This window comes from Myzus persicae, unplaced genomic scaffold (assembly GCF_001856785.1).
Source record: "Myzus persicae strain clone G006 unplaced genomic scaffold, MPER_G0061.0, whole genome shotgun sequence".
Lineage (NCBI taxonomy): Eukaryota > Metazoa > Arthropoda > Insecta > Hemiptera > Aphididae > Myzus > Myzus persicae.
The window spans coordinates 201,141-225,402 of NW_019101298.1; the positions used below are offsets into that span (position 1 = coordinate 201,141).

The following is a 24,262-nucleotide window of genomic DNA, read 5'->3' on the forward strand; positions in this document are numbered from 1 at the left end:
CCTGGTAACACGGTATATTAATTAGGTAACCACAATATTCAGCCAATCAAAACACTGTAATTTTAAGACCACGTCCTAAATTATGGACGACACGATACAGTCGTGTAAAGGCACACCTTTACACTGCGATACGATAACATCATAATATTATTATGTTATACATGGTACCCGCATAGCACATATCTTTACGTACATCACCTAACCCAAATATCTAACCACGGTACCGGCGTTTCTTGATTACAGATCTGTTCCTGGGACCGGTGTGCGACTACGTGATTGCGCCCGTGTCGCGGTACGCGGGCGTGTGGAAGATACCGGTGCTGACGGCCGGCGCTCTGGCCGAGAACTTCGACAACCGGTACGAGTACCCGACGCTGACCAGGATGATGGGCTCGTACAAGCTGGTCGGCGAGGCCCTCCGGCACATACTGCACGGGTTCGGCTGGAACGTGGCCGGTCTGTTGTACTACAACCACGGTCTCAACTCGCTGATGGGCAACTCCAAGTGCTATTTCACCCTGTCCGCCGTGTTCCTCGCCCTGGGACTGAAGCCCGTGTACAAGAGCTTCAACGACACCGACAGCAGGGACTCGTTCAAAGAGCTGCTCACCGAGTTGTCGCACAGCTCACGAAGTGAGTGTCGGCCCCCCGCGGGTGTATTCCCACCCGCCGCCGCCGCCGCCGCCGCCGTCAATTATATAATAATGCGTGTTATTGTCGTTGTTGTTGTCGTCATCGTCGAGGGGGGGGGGGGTGACTTTTTCATCGTCGTCGCCGTTTTAATATCCGTCACGCGGCCGCAATGAATCCAGTCAGTTTTTTCAGTACACATATTCATCGGATGTAGCTCATATTTTTCGTCGGTAAAAACGAAACCAGTCATTTGACATTTCTCCCATACATTAAAATGTATTTTTTTTCCAAGAAGATATCGCGATATTTAGATCTTATAAAAATCTAAAAAATTCCCAATAATCTTACTTAACCTCTTTTGACCACTTGCTGAAGATTTATCAATTCAGACGGGAATATTTCAGTATTTCACGAACCGCAACTGGGCTCGGTTTCGTTTCTACGATTCAGTGGTTGACGTCGTGGACAACGGGTACGATAATAATTCCGTCCGTCAACCTTTGTTTTAAAAATGCTAATCGTTGTCCGGCCTAGTCGAATAAATTGTCCTAATATGATATCACCGTCTCCAGTTACATAATCCGAATTTGCAACTTATTCAAGCGTGTCATTAAACAGGAACTGAAATATTTGCACCTAAATGACTAATTTAACATAACTGTAATAGGAAAAAACCTAAAAGGTTAAAATCTACAAATATAACTAGGTACTTATTTCATTTTTCATAAAACTTGGACATTATTTATGATTTTTTTTTATTACGCTTTGTATAGAATAAAAACTGAATATTCTACGCAGAATACTATGTATACGGTTTATAGCCACACAAAATTAACATCGAAACGTTCTTAAACGTTTTTACTCTTATACAGTTATATCACCAACGAATTTAATCATTAAACCCCTCCGGTTTCGCTACTTAGAATGCGACATTGTAAGTTAGGGTTGAAAATGGAGACAAGATATGTCATCATAGTTGTTATTAAATTACTAACGTGCTCTTTATACAAAATAAATTGTGTCTGAGACTTTGAGTGCCTTTTTAAATGATATTCTTATAGTACCTATATAATTTGTACTGAAAATCTATAATTATTGCCTATTTAATTTGTTTGGAAAATTCGAAATGTCCGTACATTCCAAATGTGATAAAACATTTTATAAAGATGAATGGTCTATAAAATTAATTGTGTTGCTTGATAAAATTCTCATAAGCATGATGAAGCATAAATAAATTAAAGTTATATTTGACTTACTATCTGTTGCTTCTTGACCATTTTAGAAAAATAATAAAAAACATATTACCTTAAGGTTTATGTTTTTTGATAATGGGTAAAACGCGAGCTTAGCTATACTAATCTCGAAATGTTCATCTTGGCTGAAATATTGGTGTTTTCACGGAGAGAAAATTAAAATTTTTTGATAGAACTGCTCCTTACGATAAACAGTCATTTACTTTGAATTCTACCTTCTCGTATACATATTTTGTTTTGTTTTTTTAATATTTCTGTTTATATTAAAATAAGTTAAATAACCTTTAACTAATTTAAAAATCCCACAGGCAATATTATAAAAAGCAGTAGCTTACTTTTATAACATGTTATTGAGTATTACGACTTTTATACCCAATAAAATGTCAAGTACTCACTTTATAAATTTGATATGCATGTGCAATATGCATAATAGATCTATCATGATAGCACACTATCGCATTACCAATATAATATATGCTATTTGAAAGTATTTACTTAAAGAAATCACTCCACTCAATATACATAAAAAATAAATAAATATAATACATGCGCAAATTCTGCAGTTTTGGTATGTAGGTGCAAATAGAAAATCTTTTTTCTTTTAATACAGATTCGATAATTGCTTGTGTAAAAAAAAATATATATTTTTTATATAGGTACATACATTTTTGTTGATTAATTAATAAAAATAAATCATTATTGAACATTAAACGAATATCGGGTACGTAATTACAAAACGTAAATTATTATTTAAATGCAATAGATTAAAGGTTATTCAAGTTAGGTGTTCAAACTAAACCGTGACGGTTTAGACTTCAAAGATAGTTGATAATTATCGGAAAGAGAAGGGTAAGCGGTATGCACGGATAAATGAAATTATGTCTGAATCACAAATTATATTTTGTAGTTAATTAACGCAAACAGTTGGAGCAACTGCGGGTTTCGAGGACATTTTTTATATTTAAATCAACTCAGTATTTTTTCACACAATAATTAGTACAGTAGATGTTTTTAAACGAGGTATAGAAGCACGGAGTTTGAAATCAAAAATGTAATTTACACAAATCAAGTTATTAATGTTTTAATAATAAATTAATAATGCGTGATGAGCTTTAAATACCAAAAACAACATAGTCAAAATCTGACAAGAAATCCGATCACTAGATCTCTGGTTAGCGTATGAAAAAACAACTACCTTGACGGGCATTTAGTTTACGTCCATAGGAAACGTCTTTGGGTCAATCGCACATGTTCACATAATACCTATTCACCGACATCGTTGCTTTCATGTTTTCTTGTATCTAAAATACATTTCCATTTCGTTTCACTAACAGCATACTGTATATTATGAACTCGAACGCCACTGCGTTATTTAATAATAACGGCCATAGTTTCTGTAAATTGCACTGTCGTTTATATCGGCAATGTTGGCGGTCTCGTATACCAATAATAATAATAATAATTGTTCGTTATGTGCAGCAAATTTGGGGCGCCCGTGAAAGCTCCTGTTTCATTCATCCTAATGCTGCTGAGTACATACTTCACAATATATGTACATATTGTACATAGACGACAGCTGCAGTGACTGGTGACTTAAATACGTGAAAGATTTATAAACTTATTCCACCCTCGCGCTCACCTACACCAGTCTTTTGATCAAACAATAATAATAATATTAAAACCAATGAGTTGTCGACTATACTATGTGTACATTATATATGCATTTTGTCCCGTGCCTTTTAAATGCTGCACAACGCAAAAAACCTCAATAATGTTGCGCACGTCCGATAAAAATATACAGGAAAATATATCAAGCATGCTTACACCACTTTTTAACTCTATAATGCAGTTATTTAAATTCTGATTTTTGGAATTCTTAAATATACCTGCTTAAAGACCATATTTTCTCATTTTTGAGATTTTTGTACTGCTTAACGAGTATACTGTTAAGATACAAACGTCTATTTTTCAAATGAGAACTGCACTTTCTCAACTGTAAATTATTTGGTGGATAATTTTTCTGAAATATTTGACATATAAGAATCAAAATTCATACAGGAAGTTTTTGAGCTATTTATATTCTGTGTTCTAAGGACCTATGGTAATGGGTTTATTAAGATATGAAAGCTTTGGTGATTTGAAAATTTTAGTCATTAATATTAATCTGTCAACATTAATTATTTGTAAAATCAGCTCAAGTATAATAAATAGTAGTTCAAATATTACGTTTGTTTTATATTTTTGTAAGCTTTAGGTTGTAAAAAGAAAAACTATACTACCCGTAGTAAAAAAAAAAAACATTTTAATAAACAAAAATCTATAGCCATTCGAACTTTGTATTAGGTGCATCAACACCTTCAAAAAAATATCCATTAAATAATTTACCTAAAAAAAAAAGGTGTGGTGGGTGGGGTTGGGTGGAATTCTTATTTGAAAAACAGATGCTTGTATCGTCATAGGACACGCCTTAATTAGTACAAAAAAATTCAAGACTTCGTAAAAATAATTTGAGTATATTTACTATTAAATAATAACATTAATACATTATGATTGCCTATACCTAGTGAATGAGTTTTTTCCGTCAAACGTGTGTAAAACAGATATATGATATACGGTTCTTTTTTGTTGTCCCGATTTTCAATTATTTTGTCAATAATTATTTTATATTGAAATATTGTCGTCAATCTAGATAATTTGACTTTTATTTGTCACACACATAATAAGCAGGATTTATATTATATTGATGATGTATTTCACAGCAATTTAAAACAAATTGTGTACGCATTTATAAAATTATACCTATTATGTATTATTCCTACTTTTGTTTTTTTAACCCATTAATAAAATACTTACGTTTTAACTTTCTTTAATTTATTATTCATTTTAATGTTAATAAATAAATAGTTGAATAATATCTGAATATTATAGTTACAAAATATCATTTTATTTTAATTTACTCGATTTTAAACAAATAATATTATTACTCGTTAGATTTGCTTTGAAATTTAAACGTAGGATTGGTTATTACTAATTTATAAATATGTCTGCAAATACATATATTAGGGTATCTTTGTTTTAAAGCAGAAGGTTTCAATTTTAAAAACATATAATTCATCATATAAAATGATTAATTGGCCTTTTTATTTTCATGATAATTATTATTGGAAATATTGAATAATGGTTTTGTATAACATATGTCCTCCAAATAATTATGTATAGAAACACTGTTGTTTTTCTGTCACTACTACAAGTTAATATTGATCCATATTATTTGTGTAGTAAATACAGGTAATGGAGAAAACATTTGTTATTTTAAGGTGGTTTTTTTATAACATCAAGAAGAATAGCACTTTGTTTCAATTCAAGTGGTCTCCGTCAAGTTCACAAGTTTCGAGGGATGATGTCAGTACGAAAAATTAACCCTAGACACGCTAAATAACGGTTTAAGATTCCAGTAAAAGGTTGTAATTTATATGCCAGGTACAGAGTTTATGGTTTGCGTCTCGGTATAGGCAGAGAACAATGTCGAATTGGGCTTAATAGTCAATTTGTAGTGTTTTTACACAGTAGGCTGATTTGTATTAGTTAATGTCAAATGGGAGTAGGGGGCATTAAATTGAAGACTTGGAATGGATAAGTAAAATCGTAAATCACGCTTGTAACAAATATATATATATATATACGAACAGCATGTAAGAAATAGGTGCATTTCCGGATGCCCCTTTAAATTTTATTAATCAATGTCACCTACATTTCCAAAATCAAACCATGTCAATACTCTATAAATATTTATTTTCTCTTTCAAAAACTTTACACAAACATTGAATATGCACTTAGTTGACTTTGTTGACGGTTTAAATGTTTTTATCGTAAATCAGTGTTGTTTTCACGTGGACGATTTTTTCCTTGTATTTACCTTTATTGTGATTTACTTCCAGCATTTATTATTGTTGATGTTGAACATAATTTTGTTCTAAGTATTTCGTTTAAATTGTATCGTTGCAAATAATATAGTGTATACTTTTAATGCATATATTTTAACAATTATTATGTTTTATAACACAAGTCTCCGAAAAAAATGAATTTAAGTTGATACCTATACCCTTAAATTCTACCATTTAATAACTTCTTTTACGAATTTGGAAATGTTTTCTCAAAATATTACAGCAGGGAGTTTGTTATATTTTTTTTTATGAAAGAATTTCGTGAAATTTGTTATAAATTACATTATTATGCTTAATATCTAAATCATATTTATCCATACTGTATGAGAATATAAAACCCAACAAGTCAACAAAATGTAATAAACAATTCAAATTTATATTAGAACAGAGTTTTATATTTCGTTATTTATTTTAATAATATACTTAAACTATCATGAATATAAAAGTTGACCAAGATTTTTGTTTTTATATTATTATTTATTACAAATCATGATTCATGTTTTGCTTTTAAAGTTAGTTTTTTTTTTCAAAATGTATATTTTTTTACAATAGTCGGTTTATAATAATTTTATGAATGGGTTGCCAAACATTTTCTAAAGCACCACAGTATTGTGTGAATTGCTATAATTTTAAACACCAGTACGTAATCATCACATCTATAAGTGATTGTTTAAACGATTAATTTATTATATGTAGAATGTTATATATATATTACTACATATGTTTACTACACCATAATAATAATAATAACTGAAAATATTGAGTCAAGCACATAAGATGTATAGGTACTCAAGTAGGTTCCGTGGAACTGGTATGTTTAAAGGACTTATAAAGTTCAATATCATAAATGCTTATTAATTATTATACAGTATAATAATATAATCGATAGTGCATGTATGAGAATACTGAACAACGAATATGAACACTTTTTAAAATGTAACATCAATGAAATAGGTAGATGACTATTTCATATTTTAAATAATATAAATATACCTAACAAACATTTTATAAATGTATTGTCGGATACTTATTAAAAACTATAAAGTAGATCACAATTCTATAAAAATAAATTATGCCTCGAGTATCCTGTAAGAAACCTTACTGCCTACAATTACGAAGGTAATGGCTATTAACTACTAGAATTTTTTTTTTAATTGACTGATAAATCTTCGGACAACACATGAAACATTAAAAACCTAAATAAGTTAATGTGATTAAAGACTAGTTTTTCGTTTGCTATCGTTTTATTAATTCAAATGGTTATTTTAAAGTTCAGAGTAGTCTTCAATACTTAATAATTTACAACTCATTTGTGTGAAGGTGAATTATTTAGGAACTGCGAAAAATTAAATAAGAAAGGTAAAATCAAATTACATAAAAGCTATAAATTATTATTTTATTTATTAGTTAAAATAAATAAATGAATATTCCAAACAGCTAATTAAATGAAATTATATTAATTAATAAAATATTTAAATAAAATATATGCAGAGACTTAGGTTACAAAAATGATTATATGCTCAATGCTCATATCTCTTCTTTGAGATAAGTATTTGAAACATAATATGAGTGTTTGATATGGAACGAGCAAAAGGAAAAATCGATTTTTTTTTTAATACAGTGATAAGCATTAAATGCTTAAATAGGTGAACAATAATTCATGCAATAATCTTAATAAACAGACGCTTATTTAATTAAAATTACAAACACAGTAGGTACAGAAAGTTTAAAATTTTCATATATGCTCATTCTATGGTTAAATTAAAAACATGTTTACGAATTACCTTCATATTAAAATAGTTAACACGTCTGTTAAACGTTTAGCTAAATTTTAACTCAATACAAATTTTACCATTATACATTTTTTTAATTGCTGTTTTAATTTAACTTACCTATTGTCTTTATTTTTTAACTATATAATTATTTCGAACCCCTGTTTCACGAAATACCAATTCTAAGTAAATCTACTTAAAATTGGTATTTCGTGAAATATTATATTGTGTTTTTATTTTTATTTTTCGACTTAACTTATATAGTTATAACATCAATACTTTATTATTTAGTTTCTATTTTTAATTGCTCAGGTTATAACTTATAAGTAAATTAAATATCTTACTATGAATGAACTTTTCGTTTTATAATTTTTTGTCGATTTAGTATGATTTTGTATTAAAATACATCAAATCAAAAATTACAGACTAACCTTTAATCGTTAATTTAAATAATTACTATTCAAGTACCTACTAACAATCATTTGTAGTTAAATGAATCTTAAGATTTTCATATTTCATAAATCATAAGTAACTGTTTAAGATATTATATCCTTATTTAGGGATAATTTTTTTTTTGAAATTCATAATTTTTTAGCAGCACCTATCATTGTCTAAGGGTAGTTTTACTTCGCTGACATGATCTCCAATTGATCCTATTTATACCATAATCATTATTTTGAAATACGTTTTATTTGATAAATTTTCCATTTGATGTATAATAACCAACTTTGTTGGTATTATCATTTTTTCAATTGGTATACACCCAAAATAAAAAATAAAATATGAGCCCATAAATATTGTGTAACTATGTACGAGCACGTAAAGTGTACTACTCTCCTCTCATTTGTTATTTACGAAAAGAAGTTTATGAAATGCCCGAAAAAAATATAAGACATCTAACCTAAATCGTCACGCGACTGAACGACCGCCCTACGTTTTACAGACTTTTACTCCATACGGGTGTTCCGGTTATACACTTATACAGGCTAAACGGTCCACACATCCGATTCGAGTTAAATATTCTCCCATGAGCATTGATAATGATAATTGCATTATGACACTTAGTTATGTTTAATATATTATTATTATAATTATACTTTCTTATATACTGACAGAATATTAAAATTAATGTAAAACAATAAAATCCCATACATAAAAATCCAACCTAAATATTTGTATTGTGTCACCTATTTGGTTTATGTTTCACAGTACTCCTTATATTATATTTATATTGTGTAAGTATGTAATAATTTACCACCTAAAGTAAAATTATGTGTCCAAGTGGAAATTTATAAACTCGATAGATTCAGATAGATTGAATAATATTAATTTGTTAATTTATTAGTGTTATATTGTTATATACGTGATTAATTATTTTTTCAATATGTTGCAAGATTTAATAAGGTGTTTTCCTAAGTCAAGTTGGTTATGTGGTAATTACTAACGCGTTCAATATTACGCCACAATATAGGTATAACAATAGTAAAAATACGATACAGATGTGGCAAAGTGCGCTGCCATATATGTAAAAACGACTACATGAACTACAGGAGAACACGATCAAATTTCTGAAAAGCCGAATATTCTCATTATCATACAGTAGTAGAAAGAATTAAAACGGAGATATTTTTTTTAAGACATTACATATTTACATCTACGTAAAAAAAAAAAATAAAAATATATTAATAATTTTTGGTATTGCGTTGTAAAGACTAACTAATAACATCATATTGTTTTAAATTCAGGCATAAGTGTGTAACAGTAATAAACATAGGTATTATATAAGTTGTTATTGTTGGCATTCTAGCGTAATTATGTAGGTACCTCTGCGATAAGATATTATTGACCAAAATGAATTGATGAATCAAACACTATATTAAGCTGTCCAAAATCGTGAACAATAATTTAAAAATAGCTCTAATCTTGAATCCAACTTATCATAAAGATAAGAATATTCACACGAAATAATTAAAGAAATTGGAGTAAAGAAATATAGGTGTACATTTTTTAATAGGTGTCAACTACGTATTAACACCAACGACCGGCGTAATAATACGTCAATTACTCAATTATGTGTTGACATCGGAATTGAACTTGTTAAACTACGTATGAAAACTTTGATGTCATTGTCCTACCAAGAAAAAAATCAAAAACAGAAGAAAAAGATACTTTTCGTAATTAAAAAAAAAATATTATTGAATGGAGGAAAAAACGCTCGTTCTGGATAATAAACAATATTTTTACTTTTGGCAAAACAAATATTATTTTTTTGATGCATCTAAGTAAGATAACATTTTTGATTATTTTTGAATTTTAAACCGTTAGTGAAGAACCAAAAAAAACTATGTTAAGTATAGTGTATTGAAGAAGAGTAATAATAAGACGTAGACAATCCTGAAAATATTGTTATCCCTATTCACATTTCTATAAAATATTACAATAAAAATTGTTTATTTATTTTTTGAATGCATTACACATTTTTTATGAAATCGAAAAATTACAGTCCATAAATAAATACACATGTTTATAAACAATATTCTGTAAATATATTTGTTGTTGATAATTGTATTATTATACTTGTACAGCATATCTATCTATTCAATTTGAATTTTACGGACAATACCGTTTACATAAACACGGATTACAAATGTTACATATACCGATTAATAAAAATAAAATAATGCGCTCAAGTAGGTTAGGAAGAGATCAGCTTAGCAAGTTGCCCGGATTCTCTTAGAAAATATGATAAGGTTAACAGAAAAACATTTGTTTTTAATCTGTTTGATATATAATTTTAAACTTTTACCATAGAACAAAAACCAAACAATTGTGTTTCATAACCCTCAGTAAAAGTCATTGGTACTCAAGAGCACGAATAATAAGAACAACATCAGAAATGTCTCTCAGTTTATATTTTTGTGTAATTGTGGCTTGTATTTCCCGAAAGGATTAACCGTTTTACAATCAATTGAAATGAAAATAAAAATGCTTGGTATTCTTATGACTATTATAATAAGCGGATTATTTTCATTAGTTTACAAATGTTTTCCATTATAATTGATTCTGAAAAATCCCTGTTCTATAGCTGATAACTATTGTGATAACTGTAATTTAATCCGCTGCCGTAACTCGTTTAGAAAATTTAATATTGAAATAATAGTGGCTTGCAAAATATTATAATATTATGCGGTCTCTTGGTGCAGTTGTACGGGGATTAATTATTTATTAAATCGATAGCAATAATTGTGTGCTCCGAAAAGAGTGTTACGTCAGAGGTTAATTAATTCGGGTGTCGGGTTTGGTCGTGATTAGCCTTCCCAAATAATTTTACCTCTCACGCGACCACGCGTGCTATTTGCTTTAATTGCTGTAGTTTGATCGTCCCGCCGTTTCGAATCTCAGCTAAGATCCCATCTTGATTGTATTGTTCCCATATGTGATATGCACGTCTTACATACCCCATTGACATATACGGTATAGTAATTTTATTCGCACACGATTGAAATTTAGTTGGCTATGGTGTTCTGTTATATAATTAAGTAGGCAGGTAGGTATTTGTGTTTCACGACTAACATAAATAATATTAATAATATTGGTAGGCAAAGGGGCATACCTACACTACATAGGCCTTATACTAATAGACAAGAAATGAGTGTATGGAAAACGTAACAACACAGAAGGAGCTCTTTGATTACTCCATTACTCGTACGCGTGGTAGTGCGGTGTAGAAGGGTAAGATGTATGGATATGATATAGATTATTATTGTATTTTTCGTAAAGACAGTTGGCATCACTGCGAGATGTAGTTACGCAGGCCTCATGCTGTAGTTGTTATACGCAGTTCTTGCCAAGAAGTTTAAGCCGTTTAAGGTCTATGCCCTATGAGCACACCCAATGGGTTGGTGAGATGGGAGGTAACTTTGAGACTGAACTGGATTGATACTTTAACCGGTAAAAAATGTTTTCAAACTTATTTAAATTTAGTCCAATCAACAAAGTTATTTATATTAAATAATATAAGAACACAAATATTAAATTTTAAAATGCTCATCACCCGCTTTGAGATAAAAATTAAAGAACTACTAGATAATAGGCACACTCACCTTTAAATTGGATAGTGAAAATAATACAGTGTAAGATGAATTATTCTGAACGTAAAATTGACTGTGTCTTGCGTTAGTAAGACGTAGATAACTACACGTCATGCTGGTGTAACAACGGAATAACCATGGCTTAAATATACAAGGTTATTGCAATAGTACCCACGTCCCACACTTTATCATTTTATCACGTTAAGGAATTAAAATGGCAGCGTAAGGGGACGACGTATTCTGGCTATATTATAATATTATATGCTATGATATGGACCGTACCCTTACGCTGCCATTTTATTTTTATTTGATAACAATTTGGCTATGTGCAATAACTTTGTATATTTAAGCCATGGGAATAACCAGAAAAATCACTTTTCTAGCATTACATGGAATCCATTACGGGGGATAGATACCTGTCGGTATATCACTGAAGCCTGTATAATTATAATAATCAGTAGTACAACTTATTGATACAATAAATACCGTGAATAATTTTATTTCATCGATTACTACTGGGAAATAAAATATTTATCAAGTTTGTTTACAGACTTGCTGCAAAAGAGAATTTTTAATTATCGCAAAATTCTGGCTACACTGATATACCGAAAATTTTCACCGATTTCCGAGTTCTAATTAAGTGATTCTTCGGGTTATTCAGTGGCGTCCTCTTAGCACAGTATAAATACAATTAATTCAATTTTAATACCTATTATATAGGTTCTAGCATATTATTTTATTATCAGATGTCAATGTTAATGGATATTTTGCGAAATTATTATTTTAGTAAGTACCCACTTCATGATTTATTTATTATACATTATTTCAATACTATATACCCAAATATTACCTATTACATAAGTTGGAATTTGTTACATATACATAGGCTAGTTAAAGGTCAGTATAAAATATTTGTATACATCTTAAGTAATCTGTAAGTTATAAAGAAAACTGTATAGTAAAATATGGAGAGCAAAAAAAAAATTATAACTATTGTTTACATTGGATCCCCTCCTATTCCTGGGTATGGCGCTGAATTGGCATGTAAATTATATTTATTCGTTAATGAATAAAATATGTAATTTATGTTTATTTTAGCAATTTTTGAGTAACTTTATATTTATGTTTACCGTGCGTGTAACCAGGTTATATTTTTACAACGACTTATGGATGTTTGGCTCAAACCGTGTTTCGCACCGTAAATAGTAATCACAGCACAGTTATACAAATTATGGCATAATACTTTTAATGGGTTAACTTTTGTTGTATTATAATTATTATAACTTTTGTGAACTCAGGATTATGATAATCACATTAATATATTATACTAGAATTGTCAATGTTCCTGAACGATTTCTCTGATTAGAATCGTGGAAAGATAAAATTGTAAATGAAAAATTACATATCACACATATAAAATAAATATTAGATAAACTGAAGATAACTCACAAATGTATCTACACGCGTCACAGTATTTTGAAAGATAACTCGTTACGACATGGTTAGGCCAGGCAGTCGTCCATTGTAATCCTTGCAGTGCTGCAAAGTCCCGGAGCTAAGATAAAGGATTACACGTGATTTGACAGAATATTATAAGTTCACACCAGTTCATTTCTTGGGAATTGTCAGAACAGATTTATTTTAAATTGAAATTATTGTTAAGGATTATTTTATTCACTTTTTCATAGCTTATTCATTCTCTAACTCTTATATCGATCAATTGATCAAGAATTACTGTTCTTGTAACAGCATCGTTTTTAATTGTATACGACGTGTACAGTTATATGTTATAATTAATTGGAAAGTCACTAACCCTAATTCGAAATATAATGCAGATATTGTAGTGTAATGTATTTAATGTAGCTTATTATGACTAATAGCCTCCTAAAAAAAAATTAAATGACTTCTAAAATTGTTGTTTGACTTTAAAAAAAAAAAAAATCAAAAACGGCCATTTTATAGAGATGTATATTTATAATATATAGAAAATAACAGTTTTGAAATCAATTGAATTTTGAATGAATAAATCTATAAAAGAAAACTTATATTTTCAAAAATACACCATACTATTGTAAAATTATATTATATTATATTATATTATTATGGTTTTTACACTTTGATAAATAATGACAATCCAATAGGTAATAAAGAGCACGGTAATCATTTAAATTGTATGTAATATTTGTTATTTGTTTTTAGAAATATTATTCCATATTTTATTCACTGCTGCTGTGTGCATAAGTCAATTTTATAGACCCATGATCTCTGTAACGAAATTAACTTAGGTATCGCAGGGAATATCTCTCGCATTTTTTAATTATAATTAAAATTATACTTCCGTTACAAAGATCATGGTTTATGGGCCTATAAAATTGACTTGTGCATATAGCTCACGGTGGATATACCTATTGGACAGTATTTATTTATTTTTTTATTTATTAGCTGGAACCCGCTGCAACACTGGCCATTGGGTGTGGGGTGGTACGGTAGGGGTTTTTGTATAGTTTTAATAGGTTCTTACGTTGGTATAGGGTAACACTTGTTTTGTGATGGGTGGCAAGGATGTCCGGGAGCTAGCAATGCCGGCCGGTACGTACACTTAGAGCGTTTACGCAGATTCAGCTTGGGAGCCATACCAAGCCACTGGACAATATTATAAATGCAAATATGACATAACATTTTTACCTGTAATGTACTCTTTATAAGCATTAGTTATCACAGAAGAATGATATTGTGTCTGTCGAAAATATTTGATATTTTATCATGAATGCATTTTATTTTTATTTTTTTATTTATTAAGATTATTATTATTATTATTATTATTTTAGAATGACATATTCTTAGCTTGCGCTGTATATACTGAGAGATATTAAATGTATTATTAAATTACTGTAAAACCGTATCGCCTGAGAATATTATATATATTTTAATATTGTAGGCTACAGTTTAAATTTATGATGCTGAAACCAGTGTTTCGTTAAAACTTGGCTTTAAATTAGGTAGGTACAAGAAGTTTTCGTAGGAAATTGTTTATACTGTCATTATGTATGGTAATTATTCCATTCATTTCACAGATAGGTACATTCTCGTTGTAGTTAAATATTATAAAATGTATTTATATTATATCATAATTTCTGCTCAAGATAATAAAGTTTATTTTTTGGACTACCTGCATAAATGTATAATGCATAAATATACTTCAAGTTTCTGAGCTTAAATTATTAAATCATCGGAATTAAATCAAAATAACTTAATTTAATATTGTGAAAACTGGTATAAATTCGGTTTAATAATAATTCTGTTACAGTTTTTATTTTGTAGTTCTATACCTAAGGAATATAACTACTGTTAAAATAAAATATCATCAACCATAATTATTTTTATCATGTTAAGGGTTTTTCGTAAATTATTAATGGTCACTTATGTATTATACAATGTTTATAATAATCAGATTCTAAAATATAAAAACATCATTCATTATATGCATTATATGGAGTAATTTCAGCATTAGTGATGTAACATTTAACTGTTTAATAACTCTTAAAAAATCATTTATTTTTTTGCAAAAGATGGAACAAAAATAATATTTTTTGTATTCAATTTACAGTTTGGAACTTCCAAATATACTAGAACTTAAAAATTTGTTTTCTCGTATATAATAATATATTATATTTATGAATATTTTAAATATATAATTTAACTTTTTATTTTCTTTTGTACTATTTTTTGATGCGTAACATAACTTTTTAAAAGTCACAGTATGAAAATAAAATAATAATGTAAGGGGAAAATCAAAAAATGTCGGCTTGGAGAAAATCAGTTATTTCGACGAGCTTAAAATAATGATCATGGGAGTTTTCACCAATTATTTGATGAAGAAGGTATTTTAAAATATTCTACTAATTTATTCTACTATTCTATAATTTATTTCAGTTTTAATATCATAACAAATTACATTTTTTTCTTTTAAGACCAGCAAATGTAAAACAAGGTACACAATTTGTGAGCTACTTTAAATATTTTTTTTAAGGGTTAAACATTTTAATAGTGCTGAATTCTTAAATTATAATTATATTTTTTATTTATTAGCTTATAGAGTTTTTACAAACTTCTCAATTTAATTCAAATTGGTTATTTATACTTGGGTCATAATCATGTCCAACACATTTCAAACCTTTAAATCTTAATTTTTAACACTTGATATGTGATTTAAAATTGTAGTACAATAGTACAATAGTAAATAGGTAATGATATAACGCTATAATCTGCTTTCCAATGAGTAAAAATCATTTTTATTCAGTGTTGTTTATTTTTAATTTATATTCTTTGGTTTTAATATTAGATTTTAGTTTTCAATACAAATCTATGTACCTAATATTATTATGTTTATAATATTTGTATTTTCTATTTTGATTAGTTAGTTTTTTATAAATTACTAACCCATAATAAATTGGATAGGTAATATATAACTAAGTACCTACATGCAGTATACATTTTCCAACAGAAACTAGAATAGACAAGTGATGATATGATTACTATAGTTCTACATAAACCAAATAATTACTCATTAAATTAATTATTATGTCACATTTTTAAACTAGTGGTTTCTTTTAAGAAAAAAATAATATTAATCATGTATTATTTGAATACTTGCTATTGTATCATAATTAGTGAACGTCAACTAAAAGATAAATTAATTGCTTTTATTTTGGATAATTTTTGTTTTCTTTTGCCAAAGTATTTTCATGTTATTCTACCATTGTTCTGGAAAAAAAGATAAAACCCTGAAATTGTTATTTTGCCCAATGGAGTTTTTTATATTTAAGTTTTTATATTTAAGTTGAAAAGACATTAGTTTTAGCTTATTTTTTTTTTGTCATTTAGTTCCTCCTTATTGATCTTCTATAAACCTATTTCATCTGATTGATTTGAGTCATTAATTGAGTAGAATTTCAAATTGTTTATAATTGAATTAATATTATCCACTAGATTAACAAAAGAGTAGTAATTGTAAAATAGTAATTTCATATCCAACATTATAATTGTAAATTATTAATATTATGTCAATTTCAAAGCTTTTTATTTTTTTTTAGGTAATGTTTGTATTAAAATGTAGCAAAATATTTTTAACTGTTAAAAAAAAATAATTTATGCATCAATGCAGTTCTCAGAATCCAAGTATCCATTATGTATACATTCATTTTTTTTTCCATAATGTAAAATTGTATTGTAGTTGTGTTAAATTGTTTTATTTCTTATTTATTTTCTTAGTAATGTGTATATTAAATTTAAATATATTACACACACAGACACACGGTCTCTTTAGCAGTCAGTGTTGAATTACATTTTTTCATTGAAATTTTAGGCTCATATGTCACATTTAAATGATGTTACCTAGTAGGTAACCCGGAATTGAGGTGGATACATATTTAAGCAGCTACTTAATCAAACAATATTATCATATTAGTTGTTAAAATTCATATATTAGATTCTGATCGGAGTGATAAATGTATTGATTTTACAATGATGTGTTTTCTTTTATTTTTTTATTTTTGTGTCTATCATCACGGTTTGGGGAAGTAAAAGTGCTTCTATTTTCTTCAACGGCAACTTTTCTGGTAGGAAAATGAATCTAATTGGTGCATTTAGGAGGTCAACATTTGAAGTTCTCAATATTTTTAAAAAGTGACAGGATAACAAACAAAAAATTAAGGAAAAACCGAAATTTTTACTCAAAACCAGTTTTCGAAAAATCGATTTTGGTTTTTAGTGTAACCCTAAAAAAAATGATTATAGATACTTGACATTTTCACTGAATGTTTGTGTTGACATTTTCTATACATCATGACATTTTTAAAATATATTTCTCATGTTAATTATTTATAGGCATATGAAAGTTTTGATTATTATTAGTTCGTCTAATGTCAATAAGAAAATTTTGGCTCTGTCAAAAAACTTGAAAATATAATAAAAGGTTCCACATAAGTTGTTGATAATACAAATTTTTAAAAAAATTGAGCGTAAGTCCACTAATTTTTTATGTGAGTCTGAATTTCAAATTCCGACAAAATACCTAAGAATTACGAAAATTTGCAAATTATTTTAAGTTAGAAATGCAAGAAAAATTTTCAATTCAATATATATACTTGATAAAATGTTCAATTTTTTTTGACTCGTTTTGAGTTGTTTACGGACATTTTCAATTTTCATATTTGTTTAGATTTTTTCTATAAATGTCAATAAAATTTTATTTTTTGGGTCAAACAGTGTGAAAATTTAATACATAGCTCCTGATATATAGCTCCTGTACAATATCAGTTGATAAATATTAAAAATATTAAGCACATTTTTGTTTTATAATCATTTAAATTCCAAATTTTGACAAAATTTATCAAATTGAAAAATTAGAAACCGATTTTGTAGTTGAACATTTAGTTTAGCAGTTTTTTAGTAACTTTATATTTATGTTTACCTTGGTCGTAACAAGGTTATATTGGATATTCAACTTTTATAGGCAAGGATTAAACATTTTAAACAAGGTTTTACGTAAGTAGTTAATTCCGAAACCAAAATATCCAAAAATAAATACAAACATAGCTTTTTTTTAGTAGTTTTAATTTCAAATTTAGACGAAATTACATACTAACACAAAAGAATAACGATTTTAGTCATTTTGTTTAATTCAATTCCAAAACAGTACAATTTTACATTAGTATGCTTAATATTTTATCTGTAAGTATCACTGATAATTTAACAATAATATTAATTTAACTTATACTGGCTACCATTTTAATAATAAGTAACAACAATATAAAATATCCTAGACTGACATACCGTCTCCGCTCAGAATCGTTTTTCGTATTCAATGATAGAACATCATTATATAATGATATAATTCAAATTTAATACCATCCATTATAGTGGCCTTCTAGACACCTAATGTACAGCAGAGCGACATCCACTTACCCGTTTTTTTTAATCATGTGTCCGTCCTATCCATTACAATGGTGGTGAACACTGTAATGCATACCTTCGGGGTCCCGTCAATTTAGTTAGTTTATCAATAGCCTATTATTTTAAATTATTGAATTTTTTTTATACAAAGCCTTCTAAAATAATAGGCTTATTTTATTTAAAATAGTATGTTTGTGAACGATCCGTTTTATTGAATAAGCCATATTGTTAGTCGCGTGCAAAAAGTAGAGTCCATCAAAACACATAAACCTTTTTTAGTTTATTTCAAAATAAAAATACCTCTTTTGTTTAAAATTCTATGACTCTTCACTTATGCATACAATTAAATAATTTTTTAATTATTGATTCGGCAAGCTTATAAGTCTATGAACTATGAAGTGGTGTTCAAAATATTAAACAATAGTTTTTATTAAAATTAAAATAAATATCAAATAATATACATTTTTATTTTATTTTTTGTACGCATTCAGTTATTTACATTTATATAGGTATACAATTTTTGAACAAATGGCTATTTTACAAGTCGACAAAAAATATTTTTGTTTCAGTTTATTTCCCATAGCCACATAGGTACCCATAAAAATAGGATACGATATCCTAATGAAAATACACTTTATTTTACTTTGGGTTACTTTAATAATTTTGATTTTTGATCCTATAGTACTTGCAAAAGTATATTTAATTAGAATAAATAAAACAAATTGATATTCAATATACTTAGAACAAAATTATTAGTATTTTATTTCAATATTTAAAATTAGTCTTGTTTGTTTTGCTATATTATTTTCTTGTAGATTTTTTTTTTCACAATTATGATTGTTACCTGAACTTAGTATACAGTTTGTAAACCTTTTAGGTAGTCACAAAAATAATTAACATTTAATTTGCAAATGTCATTTAATCTATGAATATTTTATTTTTAATTTCTTTAATATCGACTGTTGACTGTCAGGACATAATTTATATTGCGTGCGGCAGTAACATTGCATGATTTTTAAATTCTATCTAATCGAAAAAGTCACTATATATTGGTATTGTGTGTATATTGGGTGTATCTAATATTATTATGTTCAATAATACAGTGTACGGGCGGAGACATTTTCAGAAAATATTTACCATAGGTGCACCTTGGTGGTTGTCATTTGGCTCAACAAAGCAGCACTCGGCAAAAGCTTTTGAAAATCTGTTTTTGAATTATGTTCTGAAAGCCGTAATCTCAGTAATACGGGCAACGGTATTGTGCACGCGTGACGTGCGGTGGGTAAAGTTTTTATCCTCGGAAATTGTCAGATAGAGACGGGTTCGGAAATGGATTGGATACGGTGACGGGTATAATCCGATTAACTTAACGAGCCCCCGGTGTGCAATGTAGTTCGGCAGTGGTGGCGATGGATGTGGTACAATTTCACGAGGAATGGTATATGAAACATTATACTGCTCTGATCAGTTTTATAAGTTTTATTATCATAGCAAATTGTTTCTAAATCGTGTCGGATGCAAAACGCAACAAGCATATACTATTTTTTAATTCGCACGCAGCTATAGCTTACACGTTTATATCATCAATTAAGTACAAAGGTTTAGAAGGATTCAATTTTATTGGGACCATGATGAATAATTACAACTAATTTAATTGTATTCACTTCGTTTTATTTCGTATACATGTGTAACGTGTTTTATGAGTTCAGAAATTATTTAATTAATATGTATGTAGAAGCAGAAAATGATACATTTATATCCTTTATAGTTTAGTCCCATCCATTATCTGTTTAATACACATTTTATGATCAAACTGAGTCCAGGTTTTTTTCGTCATAAAAAATATGAAAACCAATGTTGTAAAGTATTTTATGAAGGCAGTAGACCGTTACTATTATATAACCATCGATAAATTAATCTCATTGGTAAAAATGTCATTCATTGATTGAATTAAACAAAACCGTTCATATTCTGTAAAGTACGTTACGATCAGTAAATTAGTGTTCCGTGTCTATTACTCACTATTTAATACTGTTAGTTTATAACCTGCTTCATAAAGCTTATAAAAAAAAGTTTTAAAAAACATGTGTTGTGAAAAAGGCGCAAAGGAATAGTAAACAATACTAAAATCGGACTTTGAAAGCAGAGTGTAAAGAATATACAAGATGACATATACTACGTACTACGTAGTATGATGGAAAGTAGTCGTGGACAACTGCAGTACAATAAGTAGAAGATGAAAAAAATATTTGAAAAGCCAAGTCATCTTCGGGTAGACAGAAGAAAAGTTTTAAGCAACAACAAATGACAACTCGAATACTAGTCAAATCGATAGGATTTTGGGAATATAAAACCTTTAAGCATATTATCAAACTGCAGTTATGAAAAATAGAAATTACAAGTTTTCATACAAAACGTGACGAAATTTATTACACTTATAGAAGCTTATATATGTCTATGGGTTGATCCTCTTAAGATTTCTTGTATAATATAAATCATGTGTTATTTATTATTAATTATATTATGCGTAACCTACGGTAATATATATAATGCTTACACCTATTATAATTAATCGAAGTTTCTTGGGGGTACTCGTGCTTCATAAATTACATTTCTCGGTAAGGTCGTCCCCGCGGCGCAATGGTTATGTGATGGACATTAATACGTGTACGGTCGATATACGGTGACCGCATTTCGGCTTACGAACATTTTTGGCATTCGATAGACGACGGGACGGGAGAGCGCTTGATGATTTCGGGAGGCTTTCGAGGTTGTTTGGTGGTCTAGGAGCATACCGACGGGTGGTCAACGTGTGCCATTTAAGCCACATATATATGTTATACATAACTAACCTATATATTTAACACTAAATGTAATATGTCTATATATGATTAGATAAGCCAATCGAAATGTCTGTGCCGTGGTTGTTCGGCATCGACCAGTGGCGACTGTGGCTTGAGGTCCACAAAGCACAAACGATGATTGGATTTCGGTCGCTCCGCCATAAAGTTGTGCTTTTGCACAGTATCCATTACTAATAATTATTAATGTAATAAAATACGTCGCAGACTTCCACGAAAGATCACCCTAATACAGTCGGGAGTTGGATTTGAATTTCCATTATACGTAAAAACAACCGTTCTCGGATTCAATGCGACTCGTGCTCTAGTAACTCCGAACTCGTGTATATAGATGGTTATAGACGCTGGTGACTTCAACAGCCGATAAATCGATGTGGATAACCTTGCCAAAAAAAAAAAAAACAATACTTTAAGGTAAAAACAAGTTTTCTAGCCAAAAAAACGTGCATTTCATTTTTCCTATTATTATTATTTTTTTATATATAAAATCGAATTCAAGCACGATAATACTTAATGACCAGCATAATATTGTATGAGCATCAATATAACAAGAACATGAAAATCTTTCAAAATTAAAAAAAAAGTGACATCTGTTCGATTGTTGGTTGGGTGTTTCGTGGTGTGCTGTCAAGGGACCAAATATAAAAATATACCAAATATTACAGACTTTATCCGAAATTCACTGAATTTTATATGTTTTATTCATGAAAACATTTTTCCAAGATGGCATATAATATGTGTGTGAAAATAATATAACGATACGGTCATTGTATACACTTTTAGAGATTGTCGATTGGTAGGTACTGGAAGAAACGAAAGGCCTAGTATTATCATAGTATCCACTTGGCACTTTGTTTCAGTTTCTGGAAAATTGGGTTTCACTTTTAATGATTACCTAGTTAACTCACAAACAATAACAGTAAAATACAACACGCAAAGTTGTATGTTTGCTAAACCGTAAGTAATATCTCACAGCTCCTTAGTTTTTCTCAAAACCCCTGAGTTATTTCGCGAAATAAATCAGAAGTTTCATGTTATAATAATTCATTAGTTTAATAAAACAAGTCGAATTACACGAACCATAGCTTTTTTTACTGTTTATTTTGAGTAAGTCAAAGTGTACAGAATCAATTCCATGATAAATTTAACATATATTTTAATTAGCCTTTTGATTTGCGATTTACGTGAAATATAAAGCGAGCAAGTACGCTGCACACATACTAATATACTATTACAGTAACTACAGTATCAAATGAATTTCGTTCTTATTTAAATTTTGAAATCATCAACTTATCAGCTATATTTGTTGTGGAACAGAAACGTCTTTTGAAAAAAAAATGCCAGGTACATTTTGTAGATTAAAAATCGTGGAAGTGAATTCAAAGTTGTTCTCACCAGACGTTAAGCAACTCGATTTCTTGAATATCGTCCAAGTTAACGATATTATTTCGTATCAAAGATTCGACAACACTATTAACGCGGCATGCGAGTAATCTACTAGCTATTCCCAGCGGCTTTGATTCCTCAAACTCTAACGAACAAAGCACAGGGGCTGAGTTCCAAGAATGAATACACGAGTACCCAAACTTATAAATATATATAATACGTTTTGTTTGTAATTGTGTGTATTTGAGCGTTACGGAACACAGAAAAATGAAACATTTAAATTCTACCAGTTATCGTTTCTGTAGATACACAAGCAGACCAATTTAAAATCGACCTTTTTTTTTGAGGGATAATTTGTTCAACAATATTTGAGTTTTCATTTGAAATCTGTTTCAAAATTAATGATTACTCAGTTTTGATTCAAATAAAGTCACTTTAACTGTGTTTATCAAATATCACGATATACACTATGAATTATTCATTTCTAAAGTATTTTAGCTTCCGAGCTTAGTTAGGTATTAAGTATTGATTTTACAATGAAATTGTATTATTTTTACTATAAATATATGTATACTATTAATTTGTGATATATTTTTAACGCAGTATATTACCCATGGGTACCTGCAGTAGGTCTTAGAATAATGAGTGTTGAAACAGTTTCATATTATGTAACAAGTTTATAGAATATGGTAGATTTTCGATAGAATTTATGATATTTAGAGGACGCCCACTCCCGGGACATACTGTCGGATTTTATTGTTATCTTAATTTTAAAGTGTTTTATAAATTATATCAATGTAAAATATTACAATTTCAAGATCCCAATAACTTGCTGAATAATTAAAACCTCACGGGATAACTTAGCTAATATTTTTACCTTTAAATTTGATAAAACCTTTTACTAAACATTTTTAGGAAAAGTATATTTTCAAGAAATACCCAAAACGATCTCCTTCAAGTATAAACTATACTTGTAATTCATTTGTATAATATGTGGTGACTGGTGAGATAAAATAACTGTTAAGAGTGAAACGAGAAAAATTTCTTTTGACTCAAGATAAGAGCTTTACCATAGTCAATTGCCTATACGTGAAAAAGGCGTAGATAATTTATAGCCATACATTTTTTTAGCAATACATCACTATTCACTGTCCATATGCTATTCATAAAATAATTTAATTCGATAACACATTAATGCCGATCCCAGACAGTAGATAATAATATACAATATTCTAGTATTTTTATTTTATATTAGTCTACATTGTGCCCTCGATAATCTTATTTTATTACCATTAACTTGAATTCGACTATATTTCGTGATTTTATTTTTTATTTTTATTGGTTTTTTATTGTTACAACATCAATTAC

The 24,262-nt window shown here is 28.8% G+C and overlaps 1 protein-coding gene across 1 annotated transcript in view; it reads left to right on the forward strand.

The window, feature by feature from the left end:
* The window catches only part of LOC111028584 (atrial natriuretic peptide receptor 1), a 284,757-nt gene that overhangs the window by 64,418 nt on the left and 196,077 nt on the right, over positions 1-24,262 (forward strand). Inside the window, exon 3 of the mRNA XM_022307288.1 lies at positions 244-633. Within this exon, the coding sequence (XP_022162980.1) occupies positions 244-633 (390 nt within the window). The remainder of the gene's footprint in view (positions 1-243; positions 634-24,262) is intronic.